General features: G+C 44.3%; 1 protein-coding gene across 1 annotated transcript; it reads left to right on the top strand.

Annotated features, from left to right (window-relative positions):
• The first annotated feature begins 5971 nt into the window (after window positions 1-5971).
• On the top strand, window positions 5972-20328 carry STX12 (syntaxin 12). The gene is made up of 9 exons (XM_064731814.1): window positions 5972-6142; window positions 9190-9259; window positions 10947-11046; window positions 13685-13822; window positions 14806-14849; window positions 16636-16741; window positions 17167-17239; window positions 17393-17475; window positions 18891-20328. Exons 1-9 carry the CDS (start codon window positions 6028-6030, stop codon window positions 18978-18980), a joined length of 819 nt encoding a protein of 272 aa, XP_064587884.1. The 5' UTR covers window positions 5972-6027; the 3' UTR covers window positions 18981-20328.
• The last annotated feature ends 1317 nt before the right edge of the window (window positions 20329-21645 follow it).

The raw sequence follows: 21645 nt of genomic DNA, 5'->3' as shown, positions 1-21645 counted from the left end.
GATGTGGTTTTCTCCTCTAGAAAACAGGAGATGTTCCTCGTCAAATACTGACAACTTATAAAAATAGAACTATGGCTGTGCCTGGGGTCATCCTGTGCAGTTCCCAAAACAAGTCACAGCCTCAAATACAAGCTGGCTGCTAAGGACAGCCATCCCACAAACACTGGCACCTGCAGGAGAGTCCAGGGAATGCTCTGCACATCAGCTCCAGTCGTTCTTACAGGTGAGTCCCTGCCTATGTCCCAGCACTGCTCCTGTATGTGGCAAAAGGCAGAGGCAGCTCCCAAGGAAAGCTCCACCACCTCCAACTCCATCCCACTCTGCATTTGGACAGCACTGAGCCCCTTGATTATTGCCTGTTAGCATGGGCTCCCTGACAATCACACTGCCAGGGAAAAGGAGCAATTGGGATTCAAGAAGCCAATGGCAAAGATGAGACAGAGTGCCACAATGAGGCAGAATACTTTCAGATGAGGGAGCCAGGCAGGGCATCCCACATACCAGGTCCTTTGTTGATCACAGCAGAAACCAGAGGTAAGTCTGGCTGTGTCAATGCCAGAATTGTCTGTGTTATTCTCTCTTCCAGATCCTCAAGTCATGATGATGATATCTCTGAGATCCTACATGTGATTTTTTACTGCTGGAGTGCTTCTGCAACAATAACTGAGAATCCCACTGTGGAGTATTCCCACTTTGCTGAACCCAAGTCCCTAGTGCAGCAGGGATTCCCAGGAACCTCCACATGTCCCTGCATGAACAGGGATTAAGGAAAGAAGCTCTTTGCCAAATCCAAGTGATATTCCAGAGAAGAAGCACTAAGCCTGTAGTAAAAGCTGTGCAAGTGGCTGCTTTCGCAAGCATCTGATCCCAGCCCAATTCCCAGATCAGCTTTGCCCTGAAGAAGAGGGAAAACAGGGATCTGCACCTCAAATCTTTGATAACATGCTGCTATTTAAAAAGCCAGTGGTTACACTGTGGTCAAACTCAGCAGATTTGATGCTGAGGGGCTCTTCAGGGGCATGTTGTTGTTCAGCACGTTACAACACTCCCCATTTTCAGATGCTGGTTACAGGCTGCCGTTAGGTTGCTTCATAATTGCTACACCAAGGTATGGATCAAGTCCTGCTTTTCCTGTTTCAACTGCAAATTCAAAATTCAGTTGGTTGCAAGGCACTGTAGTGAGCTGAGGAAAGTTTTGACAAGCCAGCCAAGTCCTGTGTCTGTTGTATGTGTGCAGCTCAGAGGCAGTGGGGCCTTTCCATGTGCAGGGGCTGTGCTGCATCCTGCAGCCTCCGGATGGATTATTATTTCCTTTCCAGATTTGCCAAAAATATCCCTGAGTTCACATTTCCAGGGAATTCTGCAAGTTCAGCCTGCTACAAACATTCATGACCTGCTCATGACCACTGAAATACCAGAGGGGTAAAGAGACCTCAATGCACCAGTTTTCTGATCTCCCACGCTGCTGGCTCTGATCCATGGTCCATCCTCGCTGCTTCAGCTGCAAAAAGCAGATTTCCCCATGGAAATCTGGCTCTCCCTGCATGGCTGAAGAGTTGTGTCTGCCCCATCCCTCTGCACACCTCTGCCTTTCTTCAACAGCATAAAACAAACTCCAGAAGGAGACAGAGGGTTTTATTTAATTCTTTGATTCTCAGCCCCTGTGCCAGAGCCACAACCAAAAGCCATCACATCCCTACGGTGGGAGAAAACAGGTAACACTGCAGAACTGTGAGCAGTGCCAAGAGCAAAGCTGGTTTGTCAAGAGGGCACAGCTAGGTAAGGAAAGGAACAGTAATCTTAATAACTAAACAGAGGTGTAGTTTCTTCAGAATTTCTGGCAGGGTTCAAAAGAGGATCCCAGTGTCCCTGAAGGAAGAGGAGCACAGCACTGCCCACAGAGCCACTGGACTGCTGGGGGAAAAACAAGGAGGGAGGGAGAGTGTTGCCCAGCATCCCAACACAAAGTGGGTAAAATCCAAAGGAAGACATCTCATGGAGATGAGATTTCAAGGTGCCTATTTCTCTCCTTTCACAGGGGTTGGGGAGGAATGGGTTAAAAGAAGAAGGCTGGTGAGGAGGATTGTAAATGCTCAGTTGACCTTGCAGCTGGGAATAACCCTTGATAAAGCAGTGTAAGCAGCAGACCCGTGTTCCTCCAGCATGGACCAAGTTTGTGCACCTCTGCCTGGGTGTTGCTTTGGGGATCCCTGGGACAGCTCAGTAATGGGAATAAATTTGCCCTTTGTGCTTGAGCCACGGGTTTGTGGCTGCCCTGCCTGCCTGTGCTGACTCACACAACAGAGAAGCAAAGCTAGCCAAGGCTCCAAGGCTGTGTTTTAGAGCTCTTGGAGCAGCCAAATCCCACTTCTGCTGTGAACACTTCACTGTTCAGAATCTTGGATAGATAGAGCTACAAGTGCTCCTGATTTCTGCCCTTGCACCATGGGGATCTGCCCCTTTGGACGAGCCCAGCTGTGTCACACATTAAAGGCACAACTGCCACAAGTGGCCAATTTCTCCTGCAAAGCCTCTGTAAGAATTCAGCGCTGTGAACAGCCCCAACTGCACAGCCAAGGGATTTAGGGCTGAATTAGGTACTCACTGGGGTTTGACATTTCCAAAGAGTTACTCCAAGCTGTTGGTACTGGAGCGTGCCTCCAGCAGATGGGCAGCAAGATCTGCTCTATTCACTCCTGTCTGAAGGATCTCTGAGTGAGCTCAAGGCAGCAAAAGAAAAGCTGCAAGAGTCCCTGCCCCCCTGCAAGGGAAGGCTCTGCACCACAGGCTGTTTATAAATAGCCAGTTTCAGGAAAAGGCCCTTTCCGCTCTGGTGTCAGTACGCTGTAAAGAATAAACAGCTCTCAGGGCTGAAAAAAGCCCTCCTTATCTTGCCATGCAAAACCTGCCTCCATGTGCTCAGCCAGCTCCAGCATTTAGGGCACAGCTGGGGTCCCCTCAGCCATGGGGAGGCAGGCAGGAGACCCTGAGTCACATCCTCCTCAGGAATGTTTGTGGCAGTTTTGACGTGCTCACCAGGCAGAAGGCAGGCTCGTTAGCACAGGATGTGCAATCAGGGCCCTGTTTCTGGACTGCTGACCTGGGTTGTGCTCCAGAGGGGTTGAGCACACTGGAATAGTGCCCAGGGTGTGAGGGCACAGCCTCTCATTAAAGATCATTACCACACTTCCACAAATCACCTGGGCTGGACTGCTGGTTAAATACATGGTATCCCAGAGGAAAAACAGGTGAATGCTGTGGCAGTGTGAGACTGGCAACAAGAGAGTTAGGAGCCATGGCAGGGAGCCTGCAGCTTGTGCTCTGAGCACTGGGCAGCTCAGCCCAGCAGAGCCCCATGGAACTTCCTTACGGACTTGTCTGACTCAAAGTAGCTCTCAGACCTCCCTAGGGAAGACACACTTTCAGGAATCTTGGCACTTTCTGGAAATCACACCCTGACTTTTCCTTTTGTCTTCATCCCTGGGAAACCAGGACTACTCTGATGCCCAGTGCAAAGGAGTTGGAAGGGACAGGAGAGAATTGCCATTGGTAGGGGTGGAGGGAAAGAAAAGCCCTAGAAGAGCTGGGTCCATTGCCACGGCAGCATCTTGAAGCAGCTCTTTGGAGCAGCCAGGATAAAGCAGAAATGAGTATGGACAGAGTGTGATCAGCCTGTCCTCCCCATGCCAGCGTGGCTGTCCCCAAATGAGGCAGAGTGATTGCTCGGGGGCCATCGGTGGTAACCTCGCCCTAGTACGGGCACCGCTGCTCAGCCGTGGTGCTGACAGAGCCAGTGTGGGCAGGAGGGGTCCCCGGCACCCGGGGCCACCAAGGGCCCCTCGGGGACACCCGGGAACTCCCGCGGGGCGCTGCTGCCCCCTCGCGGCACTGGGCGAGAACCGCCGACCTGCCCGGGCCCAGGCTGAGGAGAACGGGGAGAGGAGTGCGGGGTGCCAGGTTCTAGGTACTGAACTGGGTACTGAGTGCTGGATGTGGGGTGCTGAATGCGGGGTGTCAAGTGCGGGATGCGGATTGTGGGGTTTGGGGTGCCAGGTGCTGAGTGCGAGGTGTCGAGTGTTGGATGTGGGTTGTGGGGAGCGGGGTTTGGGGTGCGAGGTGCGAGGCATCCCTCTTGCGAGGTGTCAAGAGTTGGATGTGGGTTGTGGGATGCAGGGTTTGGGGTGCTGGGTGTGAGGTGCTGAGTGCAGGGTGCGGAGTACAAAGTGCGGGGTGTCAAGTGCAGGATGCAGGTTATGGGGAGCGGGGTTTGGGGTGCCAGGTGCTGGGTGAGAAGTTCAGTGGGTGGAATGCCAAGACCTGGGCGATGAGTGCTGAGAGTCCTGGGGTTCACAACACTGGGGTCCCTTCTCAGAAGCAGGTGCTGGCCCCATCCTTCCCACGGCCACGCTCCAGAAATGCAGGGATGTGTGGAGCCAGAGCCCTGGGAATCCTCCTTGCTGAAGCAGAGCAAGCACAGCAGCACCATGGGGATTCCCTCAACAGCTACTAAAATCACTTTAACTCCTCCTGCAAAACTCCCTTCCTCCCCCATGAGCTCCCTGTCCCATCTTCCCACTTCCATTTATGTTAGGTTGGTATGAGTGTGACTCCCAGAGTGGCATCAGGGTGAGCAGACAGGAAAGTTTCCTTTCCAGGACCTCACCACCTTCACAGGGAATAATTTTTTCCTAATATCCCATCTATCCCTGCCCTCTGACAGTGGGAAGCCATTCCCCTTTGTTCTGTCCCTCCATCACAAAAATCCCTCTCTAACTTTCCTGGAGCCCCTTCAGGCCCTGGAATGCCGCAATAAGATCCCCCTGGAGCCTTCTCTTACTCTATTACACAAATTTCATCCATGGCCCTGCTCCATATTTATCATCATTTTGACCTGGTCTGGATGCTTCTGAAATCAGAATATTTTTTTTTGTACCAAGCATTTATTAAAGAAATATTTACACTCTTATTTTATGCACACATACACCGACTTTTTAAGACCTTACAGGGCAGGAGGCTCAGGGAGGATCACATCACTCTCTACAAATCCCCAAGAACAGGTTGTAGTGAGGTGGATCTCTTCTCTTGTGCCTGCAGTGAGAGGACAGGAGGAAACAGCCTTGAGCAGAGACAGTGGAGATTCACATGAGATATTAGAAAAACCCTTTTGTCAGGCATTGGGCTGCTCAGGGAGATGGTGGAGCCACCAATCCTGGAGGTGTTCAAGGGGCAGGATGTGGCGCTGGGCGATGTTTTAGTGGTGGAGGGTGTGAAAAATGCCAATCACTTGTTTTTAAAATTTTTAAAGTTTAATAGTAATAAAATGGTTATAAAAACAGTAGTGCAATTAGAGTAATAATAATTTGGACAAATTGAATTAGGATAATATGAGACAATAGAGACAAAGAGTTATGGACATCCGAGTACCTTTTTCTGGGCAGCATGAGCCTGAAAAAGGGCCCACGTTAACAGAGGAGTAACCCTTAAAAACAATAACCTGTTGCATATTCATACACTTCATACATGATGCATAAATTCCATTCAAATACAGGATTCTGTCTGGTCATCATCAACTTCTTCCTTCTAATTCTAACAGTGCCTTCGAGGCAGGAAGAAGTTAGTTTCTTCTGATAAGAAGGCAATAAATTCTTTTTCTCTGAAAGATTCAGGTGTCCTGTGGCTGCTATCTGGTGCGAGTGCCTCATTCCTTTCTTAAAAAAACACCCCACTAACATAGTTTTATTTTAACTACAAAAGTTACCTTTTAATCACAAGACTACATTTATCATATTATTAAAATGTTAATACAGCACTACTAATCAATACACCAAAATACACATGGTAAATATCTGCGTAGAGCCATATAATATGCACTTTTCACAAGCTCCAGGTGCGCTCGCCCCTCACGCCTCTCCCCTCACGCCGCCGGCGCTCCCAGCCCGCCCCCATTGCGCAGGCGCGGCGGCCGCGCAGGCGCGGGGCGGGCGGGCGCTGTCAGCCAGCGGGGCCCGCGCTCGCTCCGGCCCGGCCATGTCGTACGGGCCGCTGGACCCGCGCGGCCCCGGGGCGCCGCCGCCGCCGCCCCGGGACTTCGGCGGCATCATCCAAACATGCAGCGGCAACGTGCAGCGCATCGCGCAGTACAGTGAGTGCGCGGCCGGGGAGGGACGGGGCGGTCCGGCCCGGCCCGGCAGCGCCCCGGGGCCGGTGGCGCGGTGGGAGCCGGGGCGGGCAGGGCACACCCGGGCCGGGCACACACAGCGGGCACCGGGCACGGTGATGCCAGCCTGGCTGCAGGGCGGGGTGAGCACTGCGGGCGCTCTCTGTGAGGGTCTGTCGCTGTCACCGGCTCCGGTGCTGGCATCGGGTGCGCTCCGTGAGGGGCTCCGGGGGCAGCAGGAGCCCCGGTGTCACCGGCTGTGGGAGCAGCTGCTGCCCCAGGGAGCTCGGAACGGGCCGTTCCCCCTCGCAGTGTCCTGTTGCCAGCAGGATGTCCCTAAGGACACGGTGTGGCACTTTGTTGTCATTAGAGAAAGTTACCGTATTGTATGATAATCATAGAAATCTCAGTGCTGGTCGCTGAATTGCTGCTCCTTAAAGCAGACACATCCAGGAGAGTCTTTGATGTAATCCTTCCTAAGAATACAGGCTTTGCTAAAAATGACATTAATTGTCCAGGTGCCCATGCTAGATCAATTGAACGTGTTGGTTCCTCAGAGAGCTCGTGACTTCTCTGATGATACAAAGCTATTTATGTTACTGAAAATGCTTTGCTCAGTCATGTTCACTTCTCCTTGGTGTAGACATTGCTGAATTGTTTCAAAGTTTGCCAAATAGCATGGCTTGTTGAGGTTTTTTTCCCTTTTTCCCCATTTTATTTTTTCCTTTACATTCCTTCTTTCTTCCTTCCACGGGATTTCTTTGAGCCTCGTGTTCTGAGCAGCTCAGCTTCTCTCTCATGGGACAGGCTTCTGCTGTCTCATGACCTGCAGCCATCCTATCTGCATGCACTGCTATCTCAAGTTAAACAAATAGCCCTACAGTTTTACCGGGGTGGGTGGGAACACACAGAACATCTGACTTTGTGTTACACTAGTTAACTTTATTACACACTACATAAAAGCTTTCCTTTCAAGCCAGGAGAAGAAGATATATTGAAGCCTTAAGGCTGTCCTCGTTTCTTCTCCTGTGAGGAAAAGAGCAGGCAAACAGTGTGCACAGCTATTATTCACTTCTTTGGGGAGTCTGTGGAGTGAGCATTTCACACAGAATATACAAAAAACCAATGGCCTGAGCTGGTAAAACTGTTGTTTGCTCAGGTAATGTAGCAGCTAGAGGAGAGACTGAAGTTTAAAGAAACCTTAGCTGTCAGATAGTGAGTACCTGGAAGGCTCTACAGCCTGAAATTAAAAGCTTGGAGATGGAAAGCAGTTTTCTGAGGGGCTCTGTGTGCTGGTGCCTACACACTATCCCAAGAATAAAGAGCTCCAGCCTCTTCCTTTCATTTCCTAGACACTTCATTCTCATTTTGTGTAGACTGTGTGTGTTGCTGTTGGCTGAGATAAACTCAGCAAAACAAACTGCAGAAGCTGGCTGAGGGCAGGACAGACATTGCCTGGCCTGGAAATGGGGCTGGGCAAGAATCTCCCCATGCAGAGAGAAATAAGGCACAGAATGTCTGGGCATTATGGCAGAAATGCTGTTTGCCAAGTCCTCACAGCCACACACAGAGTGCAGTCCTGGTGCTGTTTGTCACCAGCTTGGCTATGAATTTTTCTGACCTTCCTGTGTCTGACAGAGCTGTGAAATATGTGCAGATTTGCTTGCTGGAAGCCAAGCTCAGTATATGAGGAGTTGCCAACCAATTCCTCATTGTATAACCTAACAGAAATCTGAAATTCTAGGTGAGAATACACTTGATGGATATAAAAGCTAATTACTGGCTAATTACTGATTAACTCGTATTGCAGTCTTGTTGTAAGCCATTGGACATCCCTTTAAAATAAGTGGCCATTGCAGGGATCTGATGCTTCTCCAGCAACACATTTACTGAACTGCAGAGATTCCAGGCTGAAAGCAGAAGTTTCACAAGAGGGTATCTCTGAATTGGAGGAAACTCTTGTTAAAATCATGGCATAATTCAGTTCAATTCAGTTGCCTGTGGAGCTGTTTTAAGGTGATCCTCCTTGGTCTTGCCTCTCAGTGCATGATGAGCTAGCTGAGATTTCATGATTGATTTGGGGCAATCAATCTTTGTGCTGCTGAGCCCAGCACTTCAGGAATGATGAAATCTGTGCTGCTGCACAACATAGTGGATCAGCTTCTTGATCTGTCAGAAAAGAATTCCAAGGTAGAGGGATTGGGGAGAGAAAATGTGCTTGCTTTTCAGGTAGGTTAATGGTTTGATGTGAATCATTGTGTGGTTTCGTGCTCATGAGTGCCTACACAAAGAAAATAGTGGGAAAACATCAGAGATAAGGGAGAAGGAGGTCTAAAATACCTCTCTGTGATTTCAAATTGACAAAGGCAAACTGTGAGGTGCACGTTGCTGTCTGTTCTTGAAAGATTGTTTGTGCCAGTATTGTGAAAGCTTTGGACTGTCATGAGTAGAAAAATTCAGGTCTGGAGTGGGAAGTTTTGAAACTAATAGCAACACTTGGCATTTTCTTTGTATTTTTTTTAACAGAGCAGTAATAATTGAAGTAACTTAAAAATAATGCAAAAATGGCAACACAGCATAATGAAGTTTTTCTGCAGCAGTGCTAGCCTAAAATACTGAAATAGCAAGGCTGGTAGAAAGAGCTCTGTTAGTTGGTTTAAAAAGATTGAGGAAAAGGAATGCACTCATCCTCTCAGCAAATGAATTTTTCATCATATTTAGATGGAACTTCCTGTGTTTCTGTTGTGGCTGTTGTCCTGTGTCCTGTCTCTGGGCCCATCCTCTTGCCCTCCACCCATAAGATACTTGTATTTATTTAAAGCAAAATATATAATTGTTGCCTTACAGGTTAAGAAGATACTTGTATTTATTTAAAGCAAAGTATATAATTGTTGCCTTACAGGTTAAGTCAGATACTGAAACAAATTTAGCTTTTAGCTTTCTTTTGGGGGAAGCTAAAAGAATACATTCAAGAAGGAATAAAATGGTTGAACTTATCTTACTAACTCATCTTGTGATCTCTTTATCTTCAGCTGCTCAAATAAAGAATTTAATGAGCCAGCTGGGAACCAAGCAGGATTCCAGCAAGCTTCAGGAAAATTTGTGAGTATTAAATGAGCAAACATTGATATAGATGTTCTTTCATTTCTGTCTGTGTTCTTAGGGATAGTGGGTTACTTGCTTTGGGGAGATGCTTTATTAGATAAATTTAATACATAGAATTACTAGCTGCATTCAGAAGTTTACTGGACAAATTAAGGTGTTTCTGCAGGACTCTGGAGAAGCCATTCAAAACTGCTGGGTAGGAACAGTTCTTCCTATATTGTTCTTCTATATAATTTTTTTATATTTTCATTTAAAATTAGTAGTACCTCAGCCATGCATTAGCTGTCCTCTGAGGAAGAGTCATACCAGGTTCACACATGATTCAGGAGAAATTATTGCCATACCAGTGTTTGGTGCTCCCATTACACCAGTAAGGAAAAACATCAGGGAGCCCCATAACTGGAGACAAAGCAGCTGTAGTACAGATGGATTTAGTCAGTATATGGCAAAATGTCACATGGCATTTCAGAAGAATAAAATGCCAGTGGGGACAATTTAAACATCTGTAATTCAAACTGACCCCTGGAGAAACTGTGCAGGGCTTCTCTGTGTCTGTGCATCTTTATAAACTCATGGAACATAAACTGCACTTTATGGAAATAATAATTTCTGAGGTCATAAAAAAAACCTTAAAAGTACATTCTTCCATGTGGCAGTACCTTGAATATCTGAATGCACAATTATCCTGGTTTTTATAATAGCAATTTTTCATAAGTTCATGATTGTAGTGAAAGATACCCTGCATTTAAAGGATGAGATCAGAGTCCAATTGGGAGAGAAAGGGATTTGTTTCCTTGAGCTGCTCAGTTGACTCAATCTCTGTTTAATCAGTAGATTAAAGAATTAATCACTGGTGACCAAACAAATGCCTTCCCACTGAACGTCACTGCAAAATCTCTCCTCTTTGGGGTGACAGTGGCTGCACCCCACAAATTGTCAGCTGCCAAACCAACTTGCCAAAATGCATGGATGGTGGGTTTAGTTTACATAGACAGCTTATACAATAATGGAGCCTGAATGCCCTGATTTGTGTGCCCATTGGGCCAAGAAAGTGACTTTCACTAAGCATCTTGTACCTGTTGAATGCAAAAGAAATTGCCTCTGGTTTTAGTATTTTTTCTTCCTAGTTTACAGTGTAGGATTTATGTAATAGCATTAGATTCTTCAACAATAGCTTCATATTGCAATGTTGTTGGAAAACATAAAGGCTTAAGGGAAAGCCTTGCAATTCCTGAAGCTGGATTGTTCCTTCTGATTACTGTTTTTCACAAAAATGAAGAATTTAATATCAGAGTCCCTGTACTTTTATCAAATGTACATTTAACCAATGGAATTGGTGGTTGTCAAGTGAAGAGTTAGTTACTAATTGGTACCATAAGGAATTCACCCTAAAAGTGGGATTATGTTAAGTTGCTTCTCTCTTATGCTGTTGGAGAAAAAGATATTTTTTAAGTTACTGAATTAGCAGGGAGCAAAGAAATTATTTTAATCTTATTCTAAAAATGTAGTCCAGAGTCAAGTTGATGTTAAAAAAAAAGTATCTGTCTGATCATTTAGGTTGAAAAAAACCTCCTGTAAATCTGTGTGACCTCAGAACCCCTATTTAGTCATCACTGTGGATGTTAAATGCTCAGTGGCTGCTTTTGAGGTAGATCTTGTAACTGCTTTTGAATTTCTGTTGCAGACAACAGCTGCAGCACTCTGCAAACCGCCTGGCCAAAGAGACCAATGAATACCTGAAGGAGTTGGGGTCTCTGCCCCTTCCCCTGTCTGCTTCTGAACAGGTGGGTGTAGTAAACCCCTCAGGTTTAGCTAGGGCCCCTTGGAGAATAGAATGCTGACACAGTGGCAAAGAAGTTTCCTGTCTCCAGAGACATCTGCCTTGTACCTTATCCCTATAGCCATGTAAGGCAATATTGTGTTAAACCCTACTATTGGTTACTTATGGTCACCCTAACACTTTTGCCATTGGTCAAGATTATATCTAGGCTAAGGGTATAAAAGTAGCATACTGTACCCCTACTAACTCGGAAGAAGAAGAGCTGAGACCCTTTACAGACCCCTACAATAAAGCCATACTCGTGGAACAGCCAGTGTCTTCTGCTTCTCCTCTCTCTACTGTCTGCTGGAGCCTTAGGCCAAGGGAAAAGTTACTTAGCAAGCAAAGCTGAAATCACAAGAGCTGCCTGATCACTAAGAGCTGAATATTCCCTGCTTGCTAGGGGCTGACCCGCAGCCTTGGTCTGAGAGCGAGCTGGCTTCTAGCACCCAGTCCCCTTGGGGACTGAGCTCTGGAGCTGTAACAGCTTGCATAAGATAAGACCAAGCAAAGCTCATTTAGGTGGGCAGGCAGAGCTTTGGACATATTTCTAGATCACTCATTTCATGGAACTGGGTAAATCACAAAGCCTGAACTGCACAGCTGAAGAGCCAGCAGCTCTTTGCAATGAAGGATGATGGTGAAGTAGAGAAGCTCATTAAGCTGGCTCCATGTTTCCCAGGAGCAAATAGGTATAAAATGTCCCCACATGAGAATAAGAGACCCTAAATGTTTGGGGACAACTCAGCATGCAATTCTGGTTTTCTGAGTAAATTGCTGAAAAATAATCTTGTTTACAAAGTGCCTGGTGGTGCAAGGTAGTGTTTTAGGATAAGAATTCACAGCAAAATGCCTTTCAGTATGAAATGTGAGCATGCCAGAAAGCTTTCCCTTGCATGTGATTTATTAGTGGTAGAGGGGGAGAAGCTGACTCACTGTGCTTATATTTGAGTAAAGCAAAATATGATGAGGCAAAGATTATAAATTTCTCTTATCAAATAGTAGTTCCTGCTCTCTGTGAGAAAGGGAAGGGACAGTTCTCTCCTGCCAGTGTCAGTTCACCACTGCCTGCTTTTGGGATGATCTGGGCATGTGGGTCAGCAGATGTTGTCTTGGTCTAATTCTGTGTTGAAGGTTTATGTGCCAGTTGGAAGCATGGCTGTGCTTTGCTGGTTTGTTCAGCAAATATTTTTCAGTTAATCTTCTGTGATGAACAAAATCCTGTCATGTGCATCTCACTGATTGCAGCCCAGGGAAAATTCAGTCAAAATCTGCAGAAGCTGGAATCAGCATGCTGAGGATCTGCTCTGCAAGAAGGGTTGTTGCTTCCAGAGGGTTCAGATGGAAGCTTCAGTGTATTATGAGGCTGCTAAGTGGCTTGTTATAGAAAAAATATAATTGAAAATGGTTTTTTTTCCCTTGAAATGATTGTTGAATTGGTACAAGCTCATTGCAGGATTGCAGTCCTGGAAATCCCATAATTTGAGCCAGCTGTTGCAAATCTTTCAGTCAGAAAACATAAAAACTGACCTAATGTTGTCCTTGGGACAAGTTTTTCTACAATTTCTTATTTCTCATTTGCTGGAATGTCACAGCACTCAAAGGAGATGTCCTGTGGAAGCTAAATAAATTGACCTTGTAAAATGAGGATGAAAAGGATTATTGCAACTAATGTATTTGGAAAAAAGATAAACTGAAAGGGTTATCAGGACTAAGGATGTTATCTGATCTAAAAACAACTTTAAAATAATGTAAAATTGAAAATTTTGTACTGTGTGTGGCATGATTGGGAGAGACAGCTTAGGAGACTGGGACAGTGGGTGTTGTCATTAGTTCTGGAAGTGTGAGGATTCCTGTTTTTGTGATTTAAGTGGGAATTTGTGTGTATTCTGTCAAGTACTGTGAGGTTTGCTAAGTGAAGGAATGGAGGGAAAATGCATTGTAGGTAACTGAAAGATAGGCAGTTAAATATGGTGAAGTATTGGAATGTAATTAGAATAAAAGTAATGATCTGCTCAGATTTTAGAACTAGATTGAAATTGGAGAGCCTTGTTGCACAAAGCTGTCCTGCAGCTGGCAAAGCATTGGTGTAAGGAATTAAAACATGATGGGTGCAAGAAATTAAAACATGGGTTTTGTTCTGACCAGTGGCAAGGCAAGGCATGGAGCATTGGTTTAAGGAATTAAAACATGGTGGGATTTTTGTTCTGACCACTGACACCAAAAGACCACTGAATGCCAGTTGATTGTTTTTGTTGTTATGATGATTTTTTAAAGAGTCTGACAATCACTTTATGATAGCTGAAAGGTATGTAGTGAAATGTGGTGAATTACTGTAATGTAATTAGAATAAAAGTAATGAGGTACCTCAGACTTTAGAACTAGATTGAAATTGGAGAGCCTTGTTGCACAAAGCTGTCCTGCAGCTGGCAAGGCATTGGTGTAAGGAATTAAAACATGGTGGGCTTTTTGTTCTGACCACTGACACAAAAGATCACTGAATGCAGTTCATTGTTGTTGGTGTGATGGTTTTTTAAGGGTCTGGCAGTCACTTTGTAATGAATGGGAATGTCTGAACTCTCGTTTGTGTTTTGACTCCTCAGCGCCAGCAGAGGCTTCAGAAGGAACGATTAATGAATGACTTCTCCACAGCCTTAAACAATTTCCAGGCAGTACAGAGGCGAGTGTCAGAGAAGGAAAAAGAGACTGTAGCAAGGGCAAGAGCTGGCTCCCGTATTTCTGTAAGTATTGATGGGAATTTTGCAGTGATAAACTGAGCTGTGAGTCTTCTGAGAGGTCTTGTACTTGCCTTCCAACCTCATGCCTGTTTGCTGGCACCTTACTGAGTGAAGCTCAGGCCTTGGTGCAGTAGTTTTCCATTCCAGATGTTGGAGGTAATTCTTGTTTCAGTGTGCTCCAGTGTCAGTGTAGAGGAGGGAAGGAATCCTGGTAATTGCAAATGTTGCAGAAGATGAGATGAGGAGTCAAAGCAAAGTATTGCAGGCTGCTCTTCACTTCATGTCAGCCCTATGCTGTGAAATTTAAGACTTCAGAATGAAGCATACACACCTTAAATTATATCCCAAATCTCACACTGTGTTGCTTTATATTCTTATCATTTCTGTCCTGCTAATATCTCCAGTGTATGTTCATTGTTATGTTTTGACAAACCCCTGTGGCTCCTAAGAATTCATAATAAAATGGCCAATGAAAGCATTTTTCTCTTCTTGCCTCAGGGCTTTCTGCTAGGTATGCATTCTGAATTTCTGCAAGGGAACACATTTATCCATTGAATTAAATTATGCTCTTTAATTTTTGCTTCCTAATTTCTGCAAGGAAACACATTTATCCATTGAATTATGCTCTTAAATTTTTGGTTCCTAATTTCTGCAAGGGAACACATCTATTCATTGAATTATGCTCTTAAATTTTTGCTTCATGGTGGGAAAGGAGGTTACAAACATCGACAGCCAATCCAAGAACACGGACTGGCTACTTTTGATCATTCAGTTGCCTCTGATTTGCAATCTGAATCTAAAAATTAAATCTAAAGATGAAACTAAAATGAATCTTACATAACCTGTGATAAATCTGAGGGCTGCAGTGACAGTGGCATTCTCCAAGAACTCTCTGGACAGGATGTGCCTTGGACTTCAAGACACTGCTGGTGATTTTGTGCATGGTCCTGGTGGTGTGACAGTGGTGACTCATTTATCTCTTCCAGGCTGATGAGCGGTTCAGAGAAGAGCAGCTTGTTTCCTTTGATAGGTAATAACTTCTTGTACTCTTGAGGTTATCACTGCACATAACTAAAGTTTTTATGGTGTGATATATTACTGTAACTTGGGCCAGGCTCTGCTGGCTGAATGCAAAGCAAAAAGAGTTGAAAAGCAACTCTTACAGCACATTTACTATGCAAAATCTGCATATGACAGTGTTTTATCCTCCTGAAGTACAGATTGTGTGATTGCTACCCTGAGGGGAACAGTAGTGCCCTTGGGATGTGGCAGCTGGAGCTCCTGGAGTTCTGGCCTGTAAACACAAGATTACCAGACAGGATTTCACTCACTCTCTTTCCACAGGGAGCTGCATATTTATATCATGGGTTTGGATATTCTCTAGCAGCCCAGTTGGAGCTACAGCAGAATAGCAGATAAGGCTGCCTAAAATTCAGAAATCCTGGGTATTGTGCACTGGCAAACTAATCCTGGAATGTGCACAAGACAGCATTGCTGTCACCTGTCAGACAGCTGTACTGCTTCTGCAGTGACAGTGTGCCTGTGATGGCTTTGTAAATGTTACATCAGTTCTGCAGTGGGGTAAAGAGAGCCTGAGCCCCTCCAGAAGTATCTGTGATTAATCTCTCAACTGGGCTGAAATCTGTTGGCTCTGTCTGTGTAAATCCTTTCTTGCTTACCTGTCCCAGAGTGCCCTTCATCTGCTTGGTGTGTGTCCCTTCCTTAGCCCTGGGCTTTCCCTCTGAGCCAGGGCTGGAACCCCAGGTGTTCATTATGCAGTGCTGGGGTGGCTTTGAAGGCCTCAAAAAGGCCCCTAAGTGGGACCCAGAGTTAAGAGATGATGGCACACAGCAGCTATTCCACAGTAAAGCTGTTCTTGTGTGCCATGTGTCAGAAACTTCTTTTGAGATTTACAAACCCTATGGTCATCTCAGAGCTGAATTACAACCATTACTGGAATGGTCAGCTGTGAGCTGTGTCTGACCTATTCATGTAGTTTATTTTCATTTCTTTAGGCACTTTTAAGATTTTAAAACTTACTGTTTAGTGTTGTACCAAACACTGGACTGATAGAATGTTTTCTGGCACACTTCTCTATTGAAAAGATGGAGATGTTGCCCTGGAAGAACATTCTAAGCTGAACATAGAGGTGACTTTGTATTATAGATGCTGGCTCCACTCTAATTGATGTAACTTCTGCAGCAGTTGTGAAGAACCAGCTCATCAGGAGAGAGGTAGACTGGGATGCAGAGTTACTTGAGTTTTAATATCCCTTTTGGTGTGTAATTTAATTCCAAATTCCTTCTGGACTAATGAATTAAAATACTAAAACACTTTAGTCTTATCTCCAAATGCCAGATAGGCAAGAGTCTTTGAATCCAGATGCTTTTCAGGTGTTCTTCTGTTCTGTTAATGTGCTTGCAGGCTGCTCTCTGTCAGAACTTTCACCCTGATTTCTCTCTTTTGGAGAGATCTTTGGTAAGAAGCAGGGAAGGTACAAGTATTTTTTTAAAAAAGCAGAACTGAAATAGGCAATTTCTCCTAAAATGCTGTAGGTAACTGTTATTTTCTAGAACAGAGTGTGCTATGCATGTAACTGCTTTCCAGTGCCTTCACACTGCCTGATCTGTCCTTTTTTTCAATTGTTCCAGTTTGTGACTGTTGTCACAAATTGGTCCTGTCCTTGTACACAGTGACAGGGCCAAGAACCTGAGGTTGTTCTGTAGAAAACTCTTCAACTTGAACTCATTTTGCCATAAAATGCAGCATGGAAGTGCCTGTGCTCAGAGAGACACTGACTTTGCCTCTCTTTGCAGTGGTGAAGATTGGAATCAGATGCAGTCTCAGGAAGAAGATGTGGCAATAACTGAACAGGACCTTGAACTCATTAAAGAAAGAGAAACTGCAATCAGGCAATTAGAGGTGACCAGTCAATCCTGCACAGTTAACAGCACTGGGAGATAAATGAAAGGATAATTAATGGGATGGGCTGAGGAGAGCTGATGGTGGAGGAACAGAGCTCCTCCTAGAGAGGATTGATGCCAAGATAATCTGAAGGAGTTTTATTTTCCCTCAGTGTTGAGTCCATCAGATATGGCAGGAGCAACTCATGTTACAGTGCTCATGCTGTGCTAATTGCTGGTGTGATTAAACAAATATTCAGTAGCTGGAGCATTGTAGGCTCCCCTGTTAATCCCAAATTGCAGAAGAGGTAACATCAACTCAACTTAGTGAATGCTGGTGCCTATTCTGACCCTTTGAGTGATGGTCAGAAGAGGTACTAAGAGTGAGAATTAGAAAATTTTGTACCCAGTGTTCATTGTAACTTGTTAAACTGTTGTCTTCAGGCAGACATTTTGGATGTCAATCAGATATTTAAGGATTTAGCCATGATGATTCATGACCAAGGAGATATGATTGGTAAGTGCATTTGGATAATAAGTTTTTTCTTGAATTACATGGATTAAATTTTTCAGTATTTTGCATTAAAAGTATTGTATTTCCGGCTATAATTTTTTTAACACTGAAGCTGTGAAATATTTTGCAATGAATTCTCCTGGTTTTTTTCCATAGATAGCATAGAGGCAAATGTGGAAAGTGCAGAAGTCCATGTGGAAAGAGCCAGTGAGCAGTTACAGAGAGCTGCCTATTATCAGGTAAATTCTGTGTGCTTGCTTGATTGTCAGTGTGTGGTTGGGTACTATTGAAACAAGCAGAGCAAGACACTGAGGATTGCAGCACACCTGACTAGTTATTAAAACCAGCTCATGCAAGCTGGCACTGATTCAAAATTGCCTGCAAGGAGTACATAAAGCACTTGAGTCAAAAACATGGTATTGAAATTGGTATTGAAATTCACATTCTACTAAGAGTAAAAGAGTAGAAATAGTGTCTGGCCCTTCACATTCTGCAAGCCTAAGTGTTTACGTGTCTTTGTTGTTGCTAGGAGTTAGTAGAAAAACAAGAACAAATTCTGATATTGTATCTGACTTGTAAATATATTAGCCAGGACTCTGGCATGCAAAAATCTATGCCCAGATTTGGGGAACTTCTGGTGACCAGAATTTGCAACACTCCTGTCCAGCTGCTGAGTTTCTGTCCCATAGTCTGTGCTCCCTGTCCCAATCCCAGATAAAATCTCTTGCAGTGGCTCTCGCTGCTGAATGGTGGCCAGTGTTTTCTGTAGGGTCCTTTCTGTAGGTTCCAGTGTTTTCTGTAGGTTCTTTTAATCATCCTTGTCCCTTTAGATCCACCTTCTGTGAAGGGATAAGGGTTCTGCTTTAGTCAGTCCCATTACTGCTGGGACTTACACAAGAAAACACTGGATTCTTCCAAGCTGTTAAGTGGGAGCTACTGGAGGGCAATAAAACTCCAGTGCTGTTGAGTGCAAGGCTGGGAATGTTGGTTTTACCATCTGGCACCTTGTAGTAGAATTCTCTCTCTCCATGGCTCCCTTGCCAAAGTTCTGAGGTATTTATAAATCTAAGTTTTGGGAGATGTTGGACGTGTTTTGCATGTGGGTATTTTTTTCTGGATGGAGAAAGAAGTGATTATATATAACTACCCTCAAATCCTTAGATGCCAAGTTAAAAATATTTGGTGTATGTGGATGGACTGTAGTTTCCTGTGATGAATAAAGTGAGGAAAGCTGTGAAATCCAAGTTCTGTAACTGTACATGAAATCATTTAAATTGTAGAAATGCAACAAGTGGCCAAGGGGAGATTGTATGTGAGAACTGCTTAGGGGTTTGATTAAGAAAAACTCTTAATAGTTAGAAAGGTTTGGCCTTCTCTGAGGCTTGTATTTTCCTTAAGAGAAGCAAAACCTGTCACATATTGACTTAATTACATCTCTTAGACCACTGCACTCCTAAAATTAAAAACATTCACCTGTAGAATCGTGGAGTTTAAGGAACATGTAAAAGTGTTCAGACTACTCTGGTTGCTTCTCTCAAATAACTGTGGGGGTACCAATTGCTCCTGTTCACCCAAGTCAGTGACATGAATGGTAGCCTTGCTTTTTCCTCAAGTCTTCCTGGTGTCAGTGGCTTCTTTTTTCTTCTCTTATTAGAAGAAATCCCGTAAGAAGATCTGTATCCTGATTCTTGGCCTTGCTGTGGTCTGTATAATCATAGGACTCCTTATCTGGAAGACAGCATGAAATCTTCCCATGGGACCCAGTGTCACAGCTGAGGTTTTTTCTGTCAGAGCAAACAGGCTGACTTAGTCTCGGAGATGAATTGACCACCCTGAGAGAGCACAAGTTGGAACTGCTTCTAATAATAGATATTAGCAACTAATGTGCAGATAACTAGTATATGGAATTAGTGAACCATGGAGACAGTATTTATCAGTTTATATACAAATTATATTGTTTTATGTAACTAAAATCTCGTGGTTTTGCTTTCTGTAATGTGTTCTTCCCTGTCCCAGCTGTATGCTGAAGTGTGATCAATAATTGGAGATGTCTTGTTTTTGACAAAGTCGCACAACTTCAACTTTTTCTATGTGTAGGTAACTTTGTTGGACTGGAATGAGAATGGCATTCAAAGACAGCCCACCACCAAGTCACATTATGTAAATCCAGCAGTTTCTAAAGTCTCCAGTATCTGCCCCATGGTTTTATTGTCTCCAAGTGGCTGTGGTTCTAGATTCTCTTGAAGAAAAGGATGTTGTCACAGATTTGAGAGGCAAGGAGGGGATGTGTGGATGATGATTTGAACCTCTACATGCTGGTCAGTTTAGCCTTGAGACTCTAACAGTGTAGTTTAATTTTTTGGGGTGTGGTTGGGGTTGTTTTTTCACAAAATGCATCACTTGAGGACAGAATGTTCTTTGACTTAGAATCTAACAGTGCAATCTCCTTAGACAAACTAGCTGGTCGCTTGCTAGTGGACAAATAAATCTCTTCCAATGCTGACTCAAGCACTAAATATAAAAGGTTTAGCTGCTCACTCCCAACTTTTCAGAAGCTTCCAGGGGGAAAAACACTTAAAAATGAGGAAGTGGGCACCTAAGTTTACAAGCTAGTAAGATTAGTGAAGAGTTTTAGCAGAAATCTTGATTCTGAAGTGCTCTTGAAGCTCACTTGTGGTGTTCTAGTAAATATTATGTGTGGCTTGTGAACATTTGGTATTTTCAATTCTTTATGAAATAGAAAGTGCAGAAACTGGCTGAGTGAAGTGCTGGGATTTTCAGGCTGGGGATGTGTGTGCAAATGAAAAGGATTGCTGGTTCCAGCTCACAGGGTTGGGCAGAACAAGCAGGCACTCCCCACTCCAATGTAGCTCTGAACTGACATGCACTGAGGGAACAGTAATCTGTCCAAAGCCCAGTGGGGGTGGGAAATGCAGCATACTGACCCATTTTGTATTTAATCCTTCTTCCATGTCTCGTCTGTAATAAAGTAAACGTGAAAGCTGGGAAGGGAGTTCTCCCTGTTGCACAGTGGTTTGCACTATTGAGCCGCCATTCCATCCAATAATCATCAATAAACACTTTTAAAAGCCTCTCTGAGCTCATTTCTCTTGCAGTTTAGACATTGGCACAGGTGTGTTTGCAGTTCCCCCTCTTGTAGCCATGATATTTTATGAAAAATCCTTTTGCTAGGATTTTTCTCCTGAGAGGCCTCAGGAACAAAATGTAAACATTGATTATCTGCTGCTGTGGAATGCAACAGGTGCATCTGGGATTGGTCTCATGTGGTTGTTTCTAATTAATGGCCAATCACAGTCCAGCTGTCTCAGAATCTCTGGTCAGTCATAAGATTTTATCATTCCATTCCTTTCTTTCCTTGCTAGCCTTCTTAGGAAATCCTTTCTCCTATTCTTTTAGTCTAGTTTTACTATATCATTTAATATAATATATATCATAAAATAATAAATCAGCCTTCTGCAACATGGAGTCAAGGTTCTCATCTCTTCCCATGTCAGGGCTGCCTGCAAATTCCCACACCCTCTAAGTGAGGTAGAGGAGTTTACATCAGCACAGTAATGTTTCCTGCAGCTTTGGTTCTGTGCTCCCTGATTTTTCAGAATGAAACTCCCTGGAAACACAAAATCCATTTGACAAGGACACACACAATAATTCTGTGCAGAGTCCTGTACAATAGCTGATCCCAGAGAAATGAATCTCATACCACAGAGCAGCATTGGGGCAGCTCTCACTATTTGCCTTTTGTTAGAACTTGGAGCCATTGGTGAGCCAATGATAAAATCTGACTTGAAAGCAAGGGAACTCTGTGTCCTGCTCCTTTTTTAGTTTTCCTTGGAAATGGCAGGAGCTATTGATTTGTGCATGCCTGCTGCCAGGTGTCACATTGCCATTTAAGAACAAAACCACTTAGGTTTTTTTGTTTGTTTAGGTCACCAGACCTAAACAGGAGCATTATTTGTAGGCTCCATCCTTCTTCTTGCCTGTTTTATTCCTCTGGAAACTGGAATTGAGGGTACAGGGTGCTGAGCTTTCTGTAAGTGCTTGATTCCTTTCTCCTCTCTCACATCGTTGTTCATGGCAGTAGAACTGGTGGTTTTAACACTCTTGATTAATGAAACTCCCGTGGCTGTTGCTGCAGTGTCCTGGTGTCGCTGTAAGACATTTCAACATTTATAGATTTCTAAAAGTGACAGTGGATTGGAGGGTGACAGTGCCACCTCTCCAATGACACTGGACAAACCAACAGACCATCAACTTTCTCCTCCTCCATAAAAGAATGCAAAACAATGAGTTATTTACAGAAAGTGTGGGAGAAAGTTCATTACAAGAATGTCAACATCAGAAGGCTTAGAAAATCTTAAAAAACCAGGGTGACATCCTGGCTCTCGGAT

Source organism: Zonotrichia leucophrys, chromosome 23, assembly GCF_028769735.1.
Source record: "Zonotrichia leucophrys gambelii isolate GWCS_2022_RI chromosome 23, RI_Zleu_2.0, whole genome shotgun sequence".
Classification (NCBI taxonomy): Eukaryota; Metazoa; Chordata; class Aves; order Passeriformes; family Passerellidae; genus Zonotrichia; species Zonotrichia leucophrys.
Note: the sequence above shows the minus strand (reverse complement) of the source record. Positions and strands in the feature narration are given on the sequence as shown.

Coding starts and splice junctions, on each gene's coding strand:
- STX12 (XM_064731814.1), top strand. CDS start 6,028: ATGTCGTACGGGCCGCTGGACCCGCGCGGCCCCGGGGCGCCGCCGCCG. Junction 16,742..17,166: donor CTGCAATCAGGCAATTAGAG/GTGACCAGTCAA, acceptor TGTTGTCTTCAG/GCAGACATTTTGGATGTCAA. Junction 17,240..17,392: donor TGACCAAGGAGATATGATTG/GTAAGTGCATTT, acceptor TTTTTTCCATAG/ATAGCATAGAGGCAAATGTG.